This window comes from Mauremys mutica, chromosome 10, assembly GCF_020497125.1.
Source record: "Mauremys mutica isolate MM-2020 ecotype Southern chromosome 10, ASM2049712v1, whole genome shotgun sequence".
NCBI classification, from domain to species: Eukaryota; Metazoa; Chordata; order Testudines; family Geoemydidae; genus Mauremys; species Mauremys mutica.
This window is the reverse complement of record NC_059081.1, coordinates 37,732,961-37,750,064: the sequence shown is the minus strand read 5'-3', so window position 1 is coordinate 37,750,064 and position 17,104 is coordinate 37,732,961. Positions and strand designations below refer to the sequence as shown.

The window sequence follows — 17,104 nt, the reverse complement described above, 5'->3', positions numbered from 1 at the left end:
CACACACCAGCACCTAAATGTCATGCTAGATGCAAACTTCCTCATTTACAGACATCTAATATAAAATTGTATATTGTAGTAGCTGCAAGAAATAGATTACAATCTTAAATACAAGCTTTACTGAAGCACTTATACACCCTTACCACATCACAGTCTCTTATCTTTGGGTTTCAATTAACCCTTTTAAAGAGACAGTGCACTACATGGTGAACTAGACAGATTTATACTACAGTAAACAAATCATTGTGTACTTAGCTAAGACTGCATTAGAAAGCTTTCTTCTAAGTCAATATGTCGAGTAAAAGTTCAGAACACAGGCGATCAAATCACAAACACTGAGGAACATAATATCAATACTTGTGTCTTTCACGGATAGTAACTACAAAATTTTATCTGAGCAAAGCAGATGGCAGACAAAGTTTGTAAGCAGGTTCCACATTTGAATCTCTCAGCTATTAATAGATGCCTAGGCTGCAGTGACCTTATGTCAGGCTAGAAACCACACTTCTATTGCATAAATCCAAGTGTTGAAAGCTGCTATCTTAGCTTTGCACATCAGTACTTCTTACGTATCGACGACCTAATCTACACACAAAATTGCACCAGATTTACTAAAAGTGCTACGTTAAACCAATTCAGCTCAACTGGTGGAACTTAGTATGTGGACACTGTGATATTAGTTTAAACCTGTCTTACTTAGGTTTAGCTTTTCCCTGTACACCAAATTGCACCAGCTTAACATCATATCTTTAGTTAAATTGAGGAAATGTTATATTTATAATTATATTAAATTTTATATTTAGACCAGGCGACCTCTAAGTACCAAATGCACTTTGTAACACATTTATTAGCAAAGTGAAGCTCACCTTCACAGTATTGTTCTTGTACTTTTTAAGAAAAAATATCAAAACAAATAAAGTAGAATCTCAGAGTTACGAACACCTCAGGAATGGAGGTTATTTATAACTCTGAACAATGTGTTCGTAACTCTGAACAAAATGTTATGGTTGTTCTTTCAAAAGTTTATGACTGAATATTGACTTAATACAGCTTTGAAACTTTACAATGGAGAAGAAAAATGCTGCTTTGCCTTTATTTTTTTAGCAGTTTACCTTTAACACAGTTCTGTACTGTATTTGCTTTTGTGTGAGTGTATCTCTGCAGTTGTCTGATTGTGTACTTCCAGTTCCAAATGAGGTGTGTAGTTGACTGGTCGGTTCATAACTCTGGTGTTCGTAACTTTGATGTTCTCCTGTATTGCTTTATCTGGAATGACCATATTCACTGAATGGGATCTGCCCCACACAACAACTTTCTATAGTTCCTATTCCTACTCCACCAGTGATAGCTCAATCCATCTTTCCCCCTCCCATTTGTCTAAATTTTATTATTTCTATCAACTAATATTATAGGTAACACCTTAGATCACTATAACTTAAAAACTAGGTGAGAAATGGAGTACTTGTGGCACCTTAGAGACTAACACATTTATTTGAGCATAAGCTTTCATGGGCTATAGCCCACTTCATCGGATGCATATAGTGGAAAATACAGCAGGAAGATATATATATACACATACATATACACACACACACAGAGAACATGAAACAATGGGTGTGACCATACACACTATAAGGAGAGTGATCAGTTAAGGTGAGCTATTATCAGCAGGAGAGAAAAAGAACTGTTTGTAGTGGTAATGAAAATGGCCCATTTCCAGCAATTGAAAAGGAGATGTAAGGAACTGGGGGGGGGGGGGGGGAAGGAGAAATAAGCATGGGGAAAATAGGTTTACTTTCTGTAATGGCCCATCCACTCCCAGTTTTTATTCAAGCCTAATTTGATGGTGTCCAATTTGCAAATTAATTCCAATTCAGCAGTCTCTCGTTGGAGTCTGTTTCTAAAGGTTTTTTGTTGTAATATTGCAACTTTTAGGTCTGCAATCGAGTGGCCACGGAGACTGAAGTGTTCTCCAACTGGTTTTTGAATGTTATAATTCTTGACGTCTGATTTGTGTCCATTTATTCTTTTACGTAGAGATTGTCCGGTTTGGCCAATGTACATGGCAGAGGGGCATTGCTGGCACATGATGGCATAGATCACATTGATAGATGTGCAGGTGAACAAGTCCCTGATGGCGTGGCTGATGTGTTTAGGTCCTATGATGGTATCCCCTGAATAGATATGTAGACAGAGTTGGCAACAGACTTTGTTGCAAGGATAGGTTCCTGGGTTAGTGTTTTTGTTGTGTGGTTGTTGGTGAGTATTTGCTTCAGGTGAGAAATGTTATTTTTTTAATGTGTTTAATTTGTGGATTTAACAACAATTTTGTTTCTTCTTTGTAAAACCAATTTCCCCACAGCTGAGTAGTAGTTTTAAAATAGGAAACTGATTATGAAAACTGAAATTTGGGATAAGTTACTGACCCAAAAACTGCTTTTAAACTATTTTCAAAATGTGTTTTTCAATTTGGCCATGTCCCACTAAATTCCTGCCCTGTGTCTGTCACAAATGACTCGAATGGCACACCAATCAACAATCCTTCTCTTTCTTTGGCCTCCCATTACTAAAGGGAGCTATTGTGCTCTCACCTTAGTGTCTCAGAAGAGGAAGACTGGAGACACCAACAGTAGAGATAGCTGACTGCCTCAAGAAAACAGCTGGACCACTGATCTCAGGGTTTTAATACTCCAATTAAGAGCAAAGCAAGGCAAGGGAGAGAGACTTCCCATCCAACTGAGGGGAACTGAAGAGGGGGAGAGGTTCACAGAACACTGGAGAAGGGAAAAAAGTGGGAGTGAAAGAGACAGGCTAGAAGAGCAGCAAAAGAGAAATAAGAGAGGCAGAGAATATTGAGTAAAGTTGTAGGTAATAGAGCTGGTGAATGGAGATTATTATAGGAAAAGAATGAGTCAAGGAGACAACTTTAAAAAAAAAAAAATCAGAAAAAGGCAAGGATAAGAGAATACCCTAAAGAGGAATGCAGAAAGAAAGGAAATAGAGGAACAGAATGAGTTGGATCAGTGGTGGGCAACCTGCAGCCCATCAGGGTAGTCTGATTGCGGGCCGCAAGACATTTTGCTTGATGCTGAGGCACAGCCCCCCGTGGCTCCCAGTGGCTGCAGTTCATCATTCCTGGTCAATGGGAGCTGCGGGAAGTGGTGGCCAGCACATTCCTGAGGCCTGTGCCGCTCCTCGCTGCTCCCGTTGGCCGGAAGCAACAAACCATGGCCACTGGGAGCTGCGGGGGGCTGCACCTGCACACAGTCAATGTAAACAAACTGTGTCTCAGCCTGCCAGCAGATTACCCTGATGGGCAACATGCGGTCCACAGGCTATCCACCGAGTTAGATGGATTTATTTAAATAAAAAGGAATAAAGATGTAAAACAGAGAAAGGGAAAGTTTTAATGTTTCCTTACATTCTTGAGACAGTGCGGGTGAGGTAATATCTTTTATTGGATCAACTTCCGTTGGTGAAAGAGACATGCTTTTGGGCTTATTCAGAGCTTTTCTTCAGGTCTGGGAAAGGTACTCAGAGTGTCACAGCTAAAATTCAAGATGGAACTGTAAGGAGTTAACATACGTTGCAAGAGACCATTCAAGGTGAAGTAGGCAGTTAACACCTCTACAGTCATAGGAAAAAGGAGGGCTAGTGAGTTACAGATTGTTGTAATGAACCATAAATCTATTCTCTTTATCAAGTCCATGATTTTTGGTGTCTAGCAGAGTTAGGAATTTAAGTTCCCATGCTTTCCTTTTAAAGGCGTTGTGCAGGTTTCATGTGAGGACGAGAGAGTGATCACTTTGTGCAACATGTTCACCCTAGGGTGATGCACAGAAAAATGATAGAAGACAAAAACATTGAGTTCATTCGAGAGTGGCTACAACATTCATGCATTCCTATAAGTTACTGTCAGATGCCATGTCTGAAAATTTTGTTGAAAGGGATTGGATGACTCTTTTGATAACATTATCTAATACTATCTACCTAGTATTTACTCTGAGTAATGTGGTTAAACAACTGGTGTTCTTCTGGAAGTCAGCCAGTACACATTCTGTATTTAAGGAACCAAAGCAGCATTACTGCTGTTTACTTTTTCTTGTAATTATGCTTTCCCCACTACCATCTTTTTCATCTCCTCAATAATCAAGACATACCTACAAATTAGCCATTGTTTGACTACTACTTGGCTGACTGCTCTCTTTTCTGACAAGGCATACCTCCTCGTTCCCCTTTTTATAATTGTATACCTAGGCCTGATCAACACTATAACTGGAATCACATTAGTTAAAGTAAGAAGGATCCTTGATGGTCTGCTCACTTTTCTTGGAGCCCAGCCTGCTTCTGTGAATCACGCACCACTCACATAAGGGTAGTGACTCCGGGATTTAAAAGTTATGAACAGCATTCAGAATGAAGGGTAAGAATCTCAAAATAAAGTATGTCAAAATGGCATTCTTAGCTGATCTCTGTATATCTCATCATACCTACTGACAAAATATTTTGACTTTTTTTGTCTTGTTTCAGTCTGTTCAACAAACACAGCTAACATGGAGTTGAATTTATTTCTTTTTGTGTATTATCAGATTCATTACTAATTTCCATGTACAGTGCCAGTTACACCTGAGCAAGACCAGAAAGCAGTGGGTTTGTACAACTGTGCTGCAAAGGGGAGGCCAGAGAACTGAGAGACAGTATTAATCTGTTTTCCCCTTTAAACCAAAATCCTCTCTCATGCTCAGGGAGGTAGGGAGTGCCAGGAAAGTAACCACAAAAATGGCTTTGTGGGTTCCATGCTTATTGTGTATCTATGATTGTGTCACATGTTCTCTGTGTACAAGTAAAAAGGTGCATTGTTAATAACATTGTCAGCCCTGCAAAATTGATGGGAGAGTCAAGCGGGGTTCTTTTCAGCAATATAGGCTTTGCAGGCTAAACTCTTGGTTACAGAGCCCCGCACAAGCTCACAGCTGACATTTCTGCGTGAGCCCTCTGTTTAAGTGCTAGCGGCACATCACTGCACCAGCCCGACCCTCCCCCAAAAAGCGACCCCCTCCAGCTGTGCCACCTCTTCCCTCGGCAGCCGGCTACCGACTCACCTGCAGTCCTAGGCCCACCCACTAGGGCAGCAACTGCAGGTGCCAGCCCGCAGCCCCAGGCCCCATCGCCCCGCGGCGCTCACCCGGCCTCCCGCATGACGTTGCCGTCGCCGCAGTCGCAGGCGCCCCCTGCCTGGCTCCGGAACATGTTGTAGTCGTGCCCGGCGTGCTCGCCCTGGTGGAAGCACTCGGCGCACAGGCTCATGCAGGGCGAGATGCCGCACGTCCGGCAGCGATAGGCCACGAAGTTGGCCGTCCACACCAGGCCGCAGAGCGTGGCCGGGTCGTAGGCCCGCACCGCCTGCACGAAGCCCTCCCAGGGCTCCCCGCCCGACAGCAGGCAGCGGCACCACTCCAGCGCCTCGGCCGCCGCCTCCCCGCCGCCCGGGGCCGGGGCCGGGGCCAGCGCCCGCTCCAGCAACGCCTGCAGCTCCGCCGCCGCCCCGCTCTCCCCGCCGCCGCCGCCCAGGGCCGCCTTCAGCCGCGCCGCCGTGGCCCGCTTCTCCCGGGCGCTCGCACCGGCCCCCGCCATGGTGAGCACTGGGAACCCGGGACGCTGGAGCCGCTACTGCTGCGCCGAGCTCCCGGCTCTGGGGCTTCCAACCCCCGCCCTCGCTCCCCTCCTAGCGGCGCCTCTCTCGCGATAGCCTGGGAGCCGGCACCGTGCCCGCCGCAAGACGCCCGCTGCCCCCGCCCCGCGTCTGCCTCCTCCTGACATTGTCCCTCCTCTTCCTCCCGGGCCCTGTCTGGGGCCGCCGCCACCCGCCTTCCTCGGGCGCCTCTCGCGCACTCCCCGCCCTGATCAGCACGTCCTAGGCAGATGCTACCCACGGAGGTAACTTCCCAGGAACTTTTCAAGAGGGACCTTGTCGTGTCCTTTAGCCCCATCCTCGTGTTTGGCCTGGTATTTGCAGCGCCTCTCCTCTGAGACTCTCCGCGCAAAGTAAGGTGAACCCTGGTTTCAGTGATATTGTGAGATAGGCGCCCAAGTCAGAAGGTTGCTTAGGGAGGTGCCTTGTGCAGGTTTCACTGTAGTCGTTTGTTTAAGAAAAAATAATGGATACAAGTTTTGACCAACATGATCATAATATTACCTCCTCTTTGTGATCCTAGCCCATCCAAACTTAAATATATACTGGTCGCTTGCGATCGTTGGATCAATTGCATTGTGCCATTGTATTTATGGAGAAACACAATATTTCTAGAGAGGTTATACAAACCTATACTAATAGAAATGTTTTAATTATTTTTAATTTTCAAGTAAAAAAACATTTTGTTTGGATTTAAACATTGCACTGTTGTGATTGCTGAATGGGGCCTTTAATATGCAAGATCATCCCTAGGGATGAATCTGTATACAGTATAAACTTGCGGGATCTGGGCCCTGCCTGCGAAGCAGAAAGAAGAAAATGACTAGAAACAAAAGTAAAACTGGCTAACCTATTTTCATTGTCCACATTGAATGAAATGTTAACAGTGAACAAAAAGTGAACAATAAAGCCACAAACCTGTAAACACTTGTGCATGGGTTTACTCACATGAGTAATCCCATTAAAATGATAAAGGCTGGATTTATGCCTCTTCTTGTTTATGTGAGATTGCTAGCATTTTTAGGCTCTTAAAAATAAAATAAAATAAATAAATAAATAATAAAGGAACACTGTTACTATTAAGTCAATGAAACCACAAATCAAATTTAAGCAGCCATAGGTGCCAATCCTGCAATTTACAATACAGAGCAGACTACTGCTGTTTCTGTGTGGGGCTCTGCACTGTAAACTGTAGGAACAGGACTCTACATTTTTACAAATTAAAGGGGGAAAACCTCAGGATTATAATATTTTTAAATTTACAACTATTGGCTATAATACTTTTGAAGTAATATTAGCTCTAATTAAATTTACCATTGAGCGATGACAAATTTTAAAAAAAAGTTGCCTTAACAAAAATAGACCTACATTTTATTTGGCCTGCCAAATAAACAAAACAAATAAACAAAACCTAACAAGGTGGATACTCCCTCTGCTGGTTTTGCAACATCATTCCTAGGGCTGTCCACTTCTCTGCTTGCAGTGTTGTAGTTGTGTTGGTCCCAGGATATTAGAGATGGTGGGTGAGGTAATATCTTTTATTGGACCATCTTCTGTCAGTGAAAGAGACAAGCGTTCAAGCTACACATGGCTCTTCTTCAGGTCTGGGTAAGGAACTGAGAGTGTCACAGAGCTGAAAAAGATACTAGAAGATATTACTTGTTTCTCTAACTTTCCTGCTGGCATACTCCATCAATAAAGTAAACTTCTGGGTCTTGTATTTTGATACATTGGGAACATAAAACCCAAGGAATAATGTGTAATCAGCATGGTATTTTTTTCCCAGAATTCTAGGAAAGAATTGCAAATAAGTGTAAAAACATTTAAATCAAATCTATTAAAAGATGACAGTCTTTCTAATAGACAAAGGAGCTGCCAATGTTTTGGTCACTAAAATCTGGTGCTAAGCAACGGCTATGATATGAAATAAAGAGATGGTTGCTAGGGAAATGGTGACCTGGGAGGAATTCAAATCTACCTAATAGCTCTTGAGTCACTGCTTTGAAATACTGGAACTAGAATTTTGTTGCAGACATTTATTGGTCACTAAAGTGTTGGACAAAGAGAAAGCTGTACCTGCAAGTTTTGCAAAACATTGAACATTTGCACTTTACTGGAAGAATAATGAAAAAAGTAGTATCTTCATGTATTTAACTCCTACAAATAAGCATTTGCAAGCATATGTACTCAATTACAGATGCATTCTCTGCCTTTTTGTGTGTATATCCTTAAAGAGTGGTTATTATGTATCCTTCACAAAGCCCAATTTCAATTCAGCTAAGAGAGGACAAACCAGCAAAGGAGGAGAGTGTTCCTCTCCATCTGCCAACACAGGGTGATCTCTTCCATTTCTTTCTGCTGTGTCTAGAAGGAGCAATGCAGGGAAAATAAGGTGGGTGACATAATATTTGTGTTGGTGATAGAGACAAGCTATGGTGCTTACAGACAGTATTCCTCTTCAGGTCTGGGAAATGTACTCAGAGTGTCAGCTAAATACAGGTGGAACAGAGCGGTTAGCACAGGGATTCTCAAACTGGGGGTTGATCCCTCAGACATCAGGAGGTTATTATGTGGGGGTTGTCAGCCTTCACCCCAAACCCAACTTTGCCTCCAGCATTTATTTAGTGTTGCACTCAGGCTTTCTTGAGAACTACTGGGTTCGAGTAAGTACTTAACACATATTTCAAGGAACCATTCAGAGGCTCCAAAGTTTGTCTCTGGAGCCAACAGAAGTTGGTCCAATAAAAGATATTATCTCACCCATCTTGTCTCTCGAATATTCTGAGACTAGGGTAACCAGATGTCCTGATTTTATAGGAAGAAGAACAGGAGTACTTGTGGCACCTTAAAGACGAACAAATTTATTTTAGCATGAGCTTTCGTGAGCTGCAGCTCACTTCTTCGGATGCATAGAATGGAACACACAGACAGGAGATATTTATACATACAGAGAACATGAAAAGGTGGAAGTATGCATACCAACAGGAAGAGTGTGTGTGTGGATAGAGAGTTCAGTAGTGGTAGCCCTAGAAGGTAGGTGACCCACTAGGGCCCCAGAAGGGGAGAGGGGAGGATTCATTTTTCTGGCTCCTCAGACAGGTGAGGAAGCAGAAAACCTGCTTCAGATCAAGACCAATTTAAAAAAAAAAATTAACCTCAATATTATTATAGTTAATATTTATATATAACTTTATTTAATCCAGTCACTTACTAGCATTAACTAATTAATCCTCACAGCACTCACTTTTGATTCTGGGATAAATTGCTAAGTGATAGAAAAGGGAGTCAACTTGCAGATACATCATATTTACATGACTTCCAGCTAGATTTGCAGACATAGCATTAGCTATGGGGCCTATGCAGTAAGGCAATGAACATCTGCAGCTGCTATTGAAGTTAATACTTGAGTGTGTTCATTAGCCAAACAGGAATGTAGGGGGGTTGTTTTTGGTTTTTGCCAACTATATGATCTAAGTTACACTTGGTATGCTATATACATAAAAGGCAAGTCTGAGGCCTGGTCTACACTATGGGGGGGGGCTGTCAAACTAAGGTACGCGACTTCAGCTACGCGAATAGCATAGCTGAAGTCGAACTACCTTAGTTCGAATTTCCTACCTGTCCAGACGCCGCGGGATCGAACTCCGCGGCTCCCCCGTCGACTCCGCCACCACCATTCACGGTGGTGGAGTTCCGGAGTCGACGGGAGCGCGTTCGGAGTTCGAACTATTGCGTCTAGATTAGACGCGATAGTTCGAACTCCGAGAAGTCGAACACTCTGTGTCGACCCGGCGGGTAAGTATGGACCTACCCTGAGAAACAGGATGTTTGTTTTTTTTAATGTATGTTTATTTTTAATTAGTTTTTAAAAGTTTTTGTATTATGTATAACTAAGAACAATTTTAATAGTGCAAACCTATGCCTGGTTATAAACTAATTTTTTTTTTTTTAGTTGAGAAAAACATGAAGAAGTTAAAACTTAAGGAACTAGAAAGCCGTCTTCAGCAAGTTGATGATTTTGAGAATCCAAAATTACTTCTTGAACAGTATCCAACAAGACCACACATTGCAGGTAGAGATTAAACATAAAATTGTTGTAGATTCTCACTTTTCTGTTGCCAACACTGTATCAATACTTAAACAGTAAAAAACAAAAAAATCTGCTTAATGTTTTTTTGTTTCTAGATGTTTGTTGTGTGTGTCCTGAGAGAGTAATAAGTTCATTAGAGGCTTTTGCATTATTGCCATAGATTGCTTAAAGAGAAACTAATGCATGTGTTTTAGTAAATGTCTCTAATATCTCAAACAAACAATGAAATCTAATAAATGGATTTTAAAGTTAAGGATGTGGGTTGCAGAAAACTTTAATTTGTACTGATAAGAACTGTTTGTTTGCGTCAGGTATTAAGAACACAGAAACACGGCTCTTAGTTTTAATATTGATCTTTCAATCGGAGTAATTATAAAATACCGTTTCCCCTGTAGGACCATCACAAACAAAATTTCCTTGTGCACCTTCCATAATTACAATGAATACACCACTGTACGTATGAGACCAACATGCAAGACCAATGAGTTGAATTCTTTTACTGTTCAATTTTTGTTTCCATACGTAAACTAGGATGTGCATTTTACTGAGATCACTAGGTTTGTGTATAGCATGGTTCCTGTATAATCTACCAAAGCCTGTGTGTCCTTGCTTAATTTTGAAATCTGCCTCAAAGCTTTGTGAAGGACAAAAGAAAATACACTGACTTGTCAACTGCCTATTTGTTCTTATCCTATAATCTCATTTTTCAGCATGTATGCTTTATACAATTCACAACACTTTTGATGATATTGAAAACAAGGTGGTTGCAGATCTAGGATGTGGTTGTGGTGTACTCAGCATTGGAAGTGTAATGTTAGGAGCAGGGTAAGTGTTTAACACTCAAGTTCTCTTTGTTTCTTTCCCAATATAGAACTAAATGAGATAAGATTAAGAACATGACCAATGCTAGACTGTACTTAATTTAGGTAACTAAAAATGAGTGCATGACCACACATTTTAGTAGATCTAGCCCCTGTATGAGCATGCAAATAATAAGTAATAGGGGCACTTGTTTCTAATACATATTTTAAATATAGAGCATCTTGTAATTTAGAAAAAAAATTCTCCAAATGGTTCATATCCTGTTCAAAAATTCTTGGAAAAATAAAAAGCTTCACTACTTGTATTCCTTTATTAGTAATTTACTTCTAAAATATCACTGTTCTGCTTTAGGCACATCTCTCAAAACTTTATAGCAGGAACAAACTTGACTGTTTAGAAATGTGCATTCTGAAAAAAAAAATGTACCACATCTTTTAAAAGGAAAAACACTGCATTGTCAATTATTGTTTTCCATTTTCCAGGTTGTGTGTGGGGTTTGACCTAGATGCAGATGCCCTGGAAATATTTAGTAGAAATGCAGAAGAGTTTGACCTCACAAATATTGACATGATTCAGTGTGATGTATGTTCTTTACCTGCCAGATCATCAAAAACTTTTGACACAGTAATTATGAATCCTCCTTTTGGGACCAAGCATAATAAAGGTTGGTAATTCTAAAAAGCAATTAAAATATTCCTACTTTTCAGCAAATGGTGTTAAAAATTTTACAATAATTGGCATTTAATAACTAGTTGAACTAATAGTTCATTTGTATATTGCTATTACAATTAAACTTATCTACACCTATGCTAGACACCACAATTAGGAAAAATATGGAAATATACACCCTCTTCAGAGCCATAATGTACTCAACACAGCTTTTCAGAATGTACAGGCTGCAAGCATAACTGCAATTATTAGGGTTAAAAAAGAGGACACCTAAGGATGAAATTAAAGAAGTTAAGACTTTAAATGCAGACAAATAAGACTTTAACAGCAGCTTGGGTCCTCTTCTTACAGGAATGGATATGACTTTTCTGAAGGTAGCTTTGCAAATGGCACAAACAGCTGTATATTCCCTACACAAAACTTCAACACGAAAAGTAAGTCCTTGTCTTCAGCTGGTTAAGCATTAAGCAGGTGTAAGTGGCAATCTAATCTTCCACTACTTTTGTAAGATCAAATATGGATTCAGTAGCCAAGATGAATACCTGTGCCTTGGGTGTTTGAAAACTAAGATACTTAATTTATAGCGCTTAATACTTGAGTGGGAATTGTGACAAAGTTCCTCCTCTACCTTGGTGGGTCCTGCACTTATTGGCAGATTTGGTCGCCTCACAGATTCACCTTGTAGGTCGGGAAACAGCCCAGAGACCTTCCCCTCTGGTAGAAGCCACAGTCCAGCTCAATTCCTCCTGTGTTTGATCAGGAGTTGCAGCTTCTTGCATGCCTCTTGCTCCCAGTTCCGTGTACACACTTCCTCTCCTCTGGCTCCCTTTGGCCTGCCTGGGGTGAGCCTGGAGCAACCCCTGCTCTGGTCACTCAGGGAACAGAAAACTGCTTATCCAGTGGCCAGTATATCTTCCTTCTACTACTCTGCTGTTCCTATCTGGCCTGGGTCTATCACAGTAGATATGCACACACCTTAAAAAAAAAAAAAAAAAAACTCCGGTTGGAGTTCTGTCTTTGGAGCCTTAATAATGGGTATGAGAATGACAAGGTAGAACACTAGTCTTGATGCAGGAGACTGCAGATGTCAGATTAATACTTCAACTCAAAACTTAAGTACGCTTAAAGTATAAAATATCTTACTATTTTAATGAGGTTTCCTCAAAATGCCATAAACTAATTGGAACCAAGTTCATGGACTATTTTCTTGTGTTCAGCATATACAAAAGAAAGCAGATGAATGGAAAGTGAAGATGGAAGTTATAGCAGGTAATATCTTGTACATTTTTTTTTTAAATGCACTTTTAGTGGGTAATAGCCTCCAGGACCAGCTACTATTCAGATGTAGCATGAGGAGCTAGTTTAAAAATATGATCCATTGGGATGAAAAACTGGTAGATTGTTTTACCTCCCCCCAAACTACAAGGAGCAAGTGATAAAGAGGTCTAAACTAATGAAATAGGAAGTTTTGTAGGTTCTTCTGCCCCCAGGACAAACACCTCTAATGATGAAAGATGTCCCAGTTGATCAGAAAGTAAAGCAAATATTCTGGATATAGTCAGGAAAAACTCATCTCAAAGCATTGTCAACAAGTTTTACCTTTCCCTGCTTCTGCATTCCCTTAGTCCTCAATTTGAGCTGTCAGTTTTTCTGATCTCCAAATTTTGGTGGGTATTTCAAGACTCGTGTGCTACTTTAATGGCATAGGAGTGAAGAATATAGGGGAAAAAAGACATAATTCAATATTTATACAGCAGTAGAATGCAGAGTTCCTTCATTGTCACACTTGTTTTGTGATGGTTATCATAGTATCAATTTCCTTCTAGAAACAAACTTGCTAATATGAAAATGCCTGTTTTGGTATTAATGTGCATTCACTAATCTGGCCAGAGCTCAAGAACAGGCACATGGAGACCGAATAAATGTAAAGCCAAATAGTTTGTCAAGTTGCTGGCAACAAAAAAGTGATCAAGGAATATAATACAGTTTGTCTAACACCACTGAGCAACTAAGTGATTTTAGTATGACAGGTGTTCTCTGTGCTCTTCACAGAACTTAGATATGACTTACCAGCATCATACAAGTTTCATAAGAAGTCATCTGTAAGTATCTTCCTTATCCCATATTAAATTATGAAATTGTATCTGAAATTTAGAAGCAATTGGCTAATAGTTTAAAACTCAAGTCTGAATTCAGTTTAACTTGCATTGCAGTAGTGCCTAATCGTATGCTGGACACTCTACAAAGGGGTTAGAGCTGCACTTGTGACTCAATTTAATATTTTTACCAAACCCATTTGCACGTTTGGTTTCAGGATTGGTGTCATGTGCTTTGAAGTTGGTGGAGTAGAAACATTCCAGAAAAGTTAAGTTGTCTCTAACCCTCTTCTAGATGGGTTGAGGGCACTGTAGTTAGTACCTCTAGCATAAAGAATTCTATTGTAGGATTATGTTTGTATTGCATAGCATTTAGGCTCAGCTCTTGCTTATGGCTTACCACACTAAGACCCTGAATTAATCTAATTAAGACTTAGCAAGTGGGTGCAAGAGGCTATCAGATCTTGTTTCCATGTATCAAATAAATTTAGTGTCTAAACTCCTACTTGCTCCCACCTACAGTTGACTAGGGTGAACTCCTGCCCCCATTGAATGCAACAGCAGAATTCCATTTGACTTCAGATGGGACCAGGATTTTACTCTTAAAGGAAGAGTCATGGCTTTGGACTAGTGTGAGGGTGTACCATGCATAAGGGCAGCATGGACAAAAGCAATCAAGAGCTGGTGGGAGCAGGTAGTTAAGTGATGGCAGAGTAGGAGACAACAGAAGCAGCAATAGGTGATGTAAGATATATGAGGAAGTGGTTGAGTTATGATTAAGGACCAAAACTTTGTATTTCACATAGTGGAAGCAGTATGTGTTTTGGGGGTTTTTTTTGAAGGAGAGGAGATGACCACCTGGTTAGAACAAGCTGCATTTCTTCTTCGAGTGATTGCTCCTATCCATTCCATTGTAGGTGTGCGCGCCGCGCGTGCACGGCTCTTCGGAACATTTTTAGCCTAGCAACTCCGGCGGGCCGGCTGGCGCCCCCTGGAGTGGCGCCGCCATGGCGGCGCATATATACCCCAGCCGGCCCGTCCGCTCCTCAGTTCCTTCTTTCCGCCCGTGACGGCTAGTAGGAACAGTGGAGTGATCTGCTTTCCTCCACAGCTTAGCGTTCTCCGTTAGTTAGTGTATATAGTTGTTATAGTTGTTAAGTCTTCTTAATAGTTCTATAGTTAGTGTTACGATAGTAATTAGGGAATTAGAGGGGTTAGCCCTCTTCTTCCGCCCCGGTGCGGGCTTATGCCCGGACCGGCGGGTTTCAAGCCCTGCGCGGCTTGCCAGCGGTCTATGCCGGTGAGTGACCCGCACGACTCCTGCCTCCGCTGTCTTGGAGAGTCGCACCGGTCGGACAAGTGCCCCATCTGCGTCGCTTTCAGGCCTCGCACGAGAAAGGAGCGGGACTCACGCTTAAAACAACTCCTCATGGAGTCAGCACTCCAACCGCCGGCACCGGCACCGACGGCGCCAAAGACTGCCTCAGCTAGCGGCGCGCCGACCGCTCCCAGCCGCCCCGGTGCCGATGCACCTCGGCACCCGGCACCGAAGACTCGGCACCGCTCCCCCTCCCCGGGGAAGAAGCGCAAAGTGCCGAAAACGGTCTCTGAGAAGCACAAGAGACCGTTAGCCCAGCCGCCTCCGACTGTAACGGTGCAGGCTGAGGCTGTGCACAAAACGTGCACCGTGCCGTCGACTCCGGCGCCGCAAGGCCCGTCGAGTCCGGCACCGCCCAGCTCCCCGGTACCTACCGAGGAGGAGCTGAGGCTGCCGTCCACGCCCGAGGCGTTCGCGACGGCAAGACACTTGATTGACCTTACCGCTGATGCAAGCGCTCAGCTGCCGTTGCCACCGGTGCGGACTCTCAAATCTATGGGGAAGCCGCTTATGATGCGCCCCCCATCCCCGGCCGACCGAGCTGATCGCAGCACCGCCAGATCTCGATCCCGGTCTCGGTCACGGCACCGATCTCCGCCGCACCGGGCAAGACGATCCACGTCGAGACGACGCTCACCGTCCCCTCGCCGGTCGCAGTCCCGGTACCGCTCCCAGTCGCGGTACCGGTCGCACTCCCGACGACGCTCCAAATCCAGGTCGCCCAGTCGCCGGCACCGCACCAGGTCCGGCTCCAGGCACCGCGACAGGCGTCGAGAGTCACGAAGCCGCTCCAGGCGCCACCGCACGCGGTCCAGATCCGCATCCCGACGCCGCAGGTCGAGCTCCCGGGGCCGCCGGTCGAGCTCCCGGGGCCGCCGGTCGAGCTCCCGGGCCCGAAGGTCAACCTCCCGAGGCCGAAGGTCGAGCTCCCGGCACCGCCAGTCGACCTCCCAGCACCGAGCCACGCGCAGGTCCCGTTCGCCGGCTACACCACATGACGACCGGCACCGCCCGTCGGCACCGCGGGGACACTTCACTCCGGCACCGGACGTCCGCCCGGCCACCGCGTCGGCCCCCCCCGGCCATCAAGAGAGCCCTCAGTCGCGTCCCCTGAGGGCAACGCCATTGACTTCCGGGCGGGGTCCCTCCCACCAGAGCATGGACCTCAGCAATGGGGTTTTTGGGTGCCTTGGGCCGAACATGAACTGGGTCCTCCCCTTCCGCCGCGACAGCCAGGCTCGGTGTGGTCGGTACCGGTAGCCACGGTCAGCAGGCCGCCTCCGTCCCCCACTCCACAGGCCGCCGCCCACGGCACGCACTTGGGCCATGAAACGCGGGCACCTATTCCCGCAGACACGGAGCAGGCACCGGAAGAAGTGCTACCCGGTCCTTCCTCATCCTCCTCCCCCGATGAGGCAGTCGCAGGGGCGGCACCGTCGGAACCTCCGCCGCTCGACATCAAGGCACACCAGGACCTTCTCAGAAGGGTAGCTAAGGCCATCAACCTACCCGTGGAAGAAGTCCAGGAGGTAGATGACCCCATCACAGACGTGGTGGGAGCGGAGGCCCCTGTGAGGGTGGCACTCCCCTTCATCCGGACAATTCAAAAGAACAATGCCGCTATCTGGCAGTCGCCCTCCTCCGTCCCGCCTACGGCACGCGGAGTTGAGAGAAAGTATTCGGTCCCCCCGAGGGGGTACGAATACCTTTATGTTCACCCGGCTCCGGACTCTCTCGTTGTCCATTCTGTCAATGACCGGGAGCGACACGGACAGCCCGCCGCTGCGCCAAAGTCGAAAGAGTCCAAGCGCATGGACTTGTTAGGCCGGAAAATTTACTCAGCGGGCGGACTCCAACTCCGCATCGCCAACCAAATGGCCCTGCTCTCAAGATATACATTCAACATCTTGGGCTGCCTAGGGAAATTTACAGAGCTCACCCCGCAGGATTCCCGCCGAGAATTCTCGGCGCTGCTGGAGGAAGGAAAGCTGGCTTCCCGTACCTTGATTAAGGCAGCGGTGGATGCAGCGGACTCGGGTGCCAGGACCATAGCATCAGGGGTAACCATGCGTCGCATTGCATGGCTTCAGTCCTCGACTCTGCCGCCGGAGGTCCAATATACGCTCCAGGACCTTCCCTTTGAGACGCAGGGTCTGTTCTCAGAAAAAACTGATACTCGCATTCAGACCCTGAAGGACGGCAGAGTGGCGATCCGCACATTAGGGATGCACACGCCGGCCACCCAGAGGCGATCCTTCCGGCGTCAACCGTATCGGCCCTATCAGTATAACAGACCTCGTCCGCCTAATAATCGGCGCTCAGCCCCCTTCCGCCGCAGACCATCGGGCGGGCGGCGT

General features: G+C 44.7%; 2 protein-coding genes across 5 annotated transcripts in view; one reads left to right on the top strand and one right to left on the bottom strand.

Moving 5' to 3' along the window:
• The window catches only part of UBR3 (ubiquitin protein ligase E3 component n-recognin 3), a 206,026-nt gene extending 200,392 nt beyond the window's left edge, over nucleotides 1-5,634 (bottom strand). Inside the window, exon 1 of the mRNA XM_045031947.1 lies at nucleotides 5,186-5,634. Coding sequence (XP_044887882.1) covers nucleotides 5,186-5,634 — 449 coding nt within the window. The remainder of the gene's footprint in view (nucleotides 1-5,185) is intronic.
• Nucleotides 5,635-5,786: 152 nt separating this feature from the next.
• Nucleotides 5,787-17,104, top strand: part of METTL5 (methyltransferase 5, N6-adenosine) — a 15,483-nt gene continuing 4,165 nt past the window's right edge. The window contains exons 1-8 of one of the 4 annotated variants that reach the window (XM_045031953.1): nucleotides 5,815-6,045; nucleotides 9,645-9,764; nucleotides 10,493-10,607; nucleotides 11,087-11,268; nucleotides 11,625-11,707; nucleotides 12,491-12,542; nucleotides 13,326-13,375; nucleotides 13,588-14,233. In XM_045031953.1, coding sequence (XP_044887888.1) covers nucleotides 9,656-9,764; nucleotides 10,493-10,607; nucleotides 11,087-11,268; nucleotides 11,625-11,707; nucleotides 12,491-12,542; nucleotides 13,326-13,375; nucleotides 13,588-13,608 — 612 coding nt within the window. In that variant the 5' untranslated portion in view covers nucleotides 5,815-6,045; nucleotides 9,645-9,655 and the 3' untranslated portion in view covers nucleotides 13,609-14,233. Of the gene's footprint in view, nucleotides 6,046-7,947; nucleotides 8,085-9,644; nucleotides 9,765-10,492; nucleotides 10,608-11,086; nucleotides 11,269-11,624; nucleotides 11,708-12,490; nucleotides 12,543-13,325; nucleotides 13,376-13,587; nucleotides 14,234-17,104 lie in introns of those variants that run through there. The other 3 variants (XM_045031951.1, XM_045031949.1, XM_045031952.1) reach the window with 3 other exon arrangements.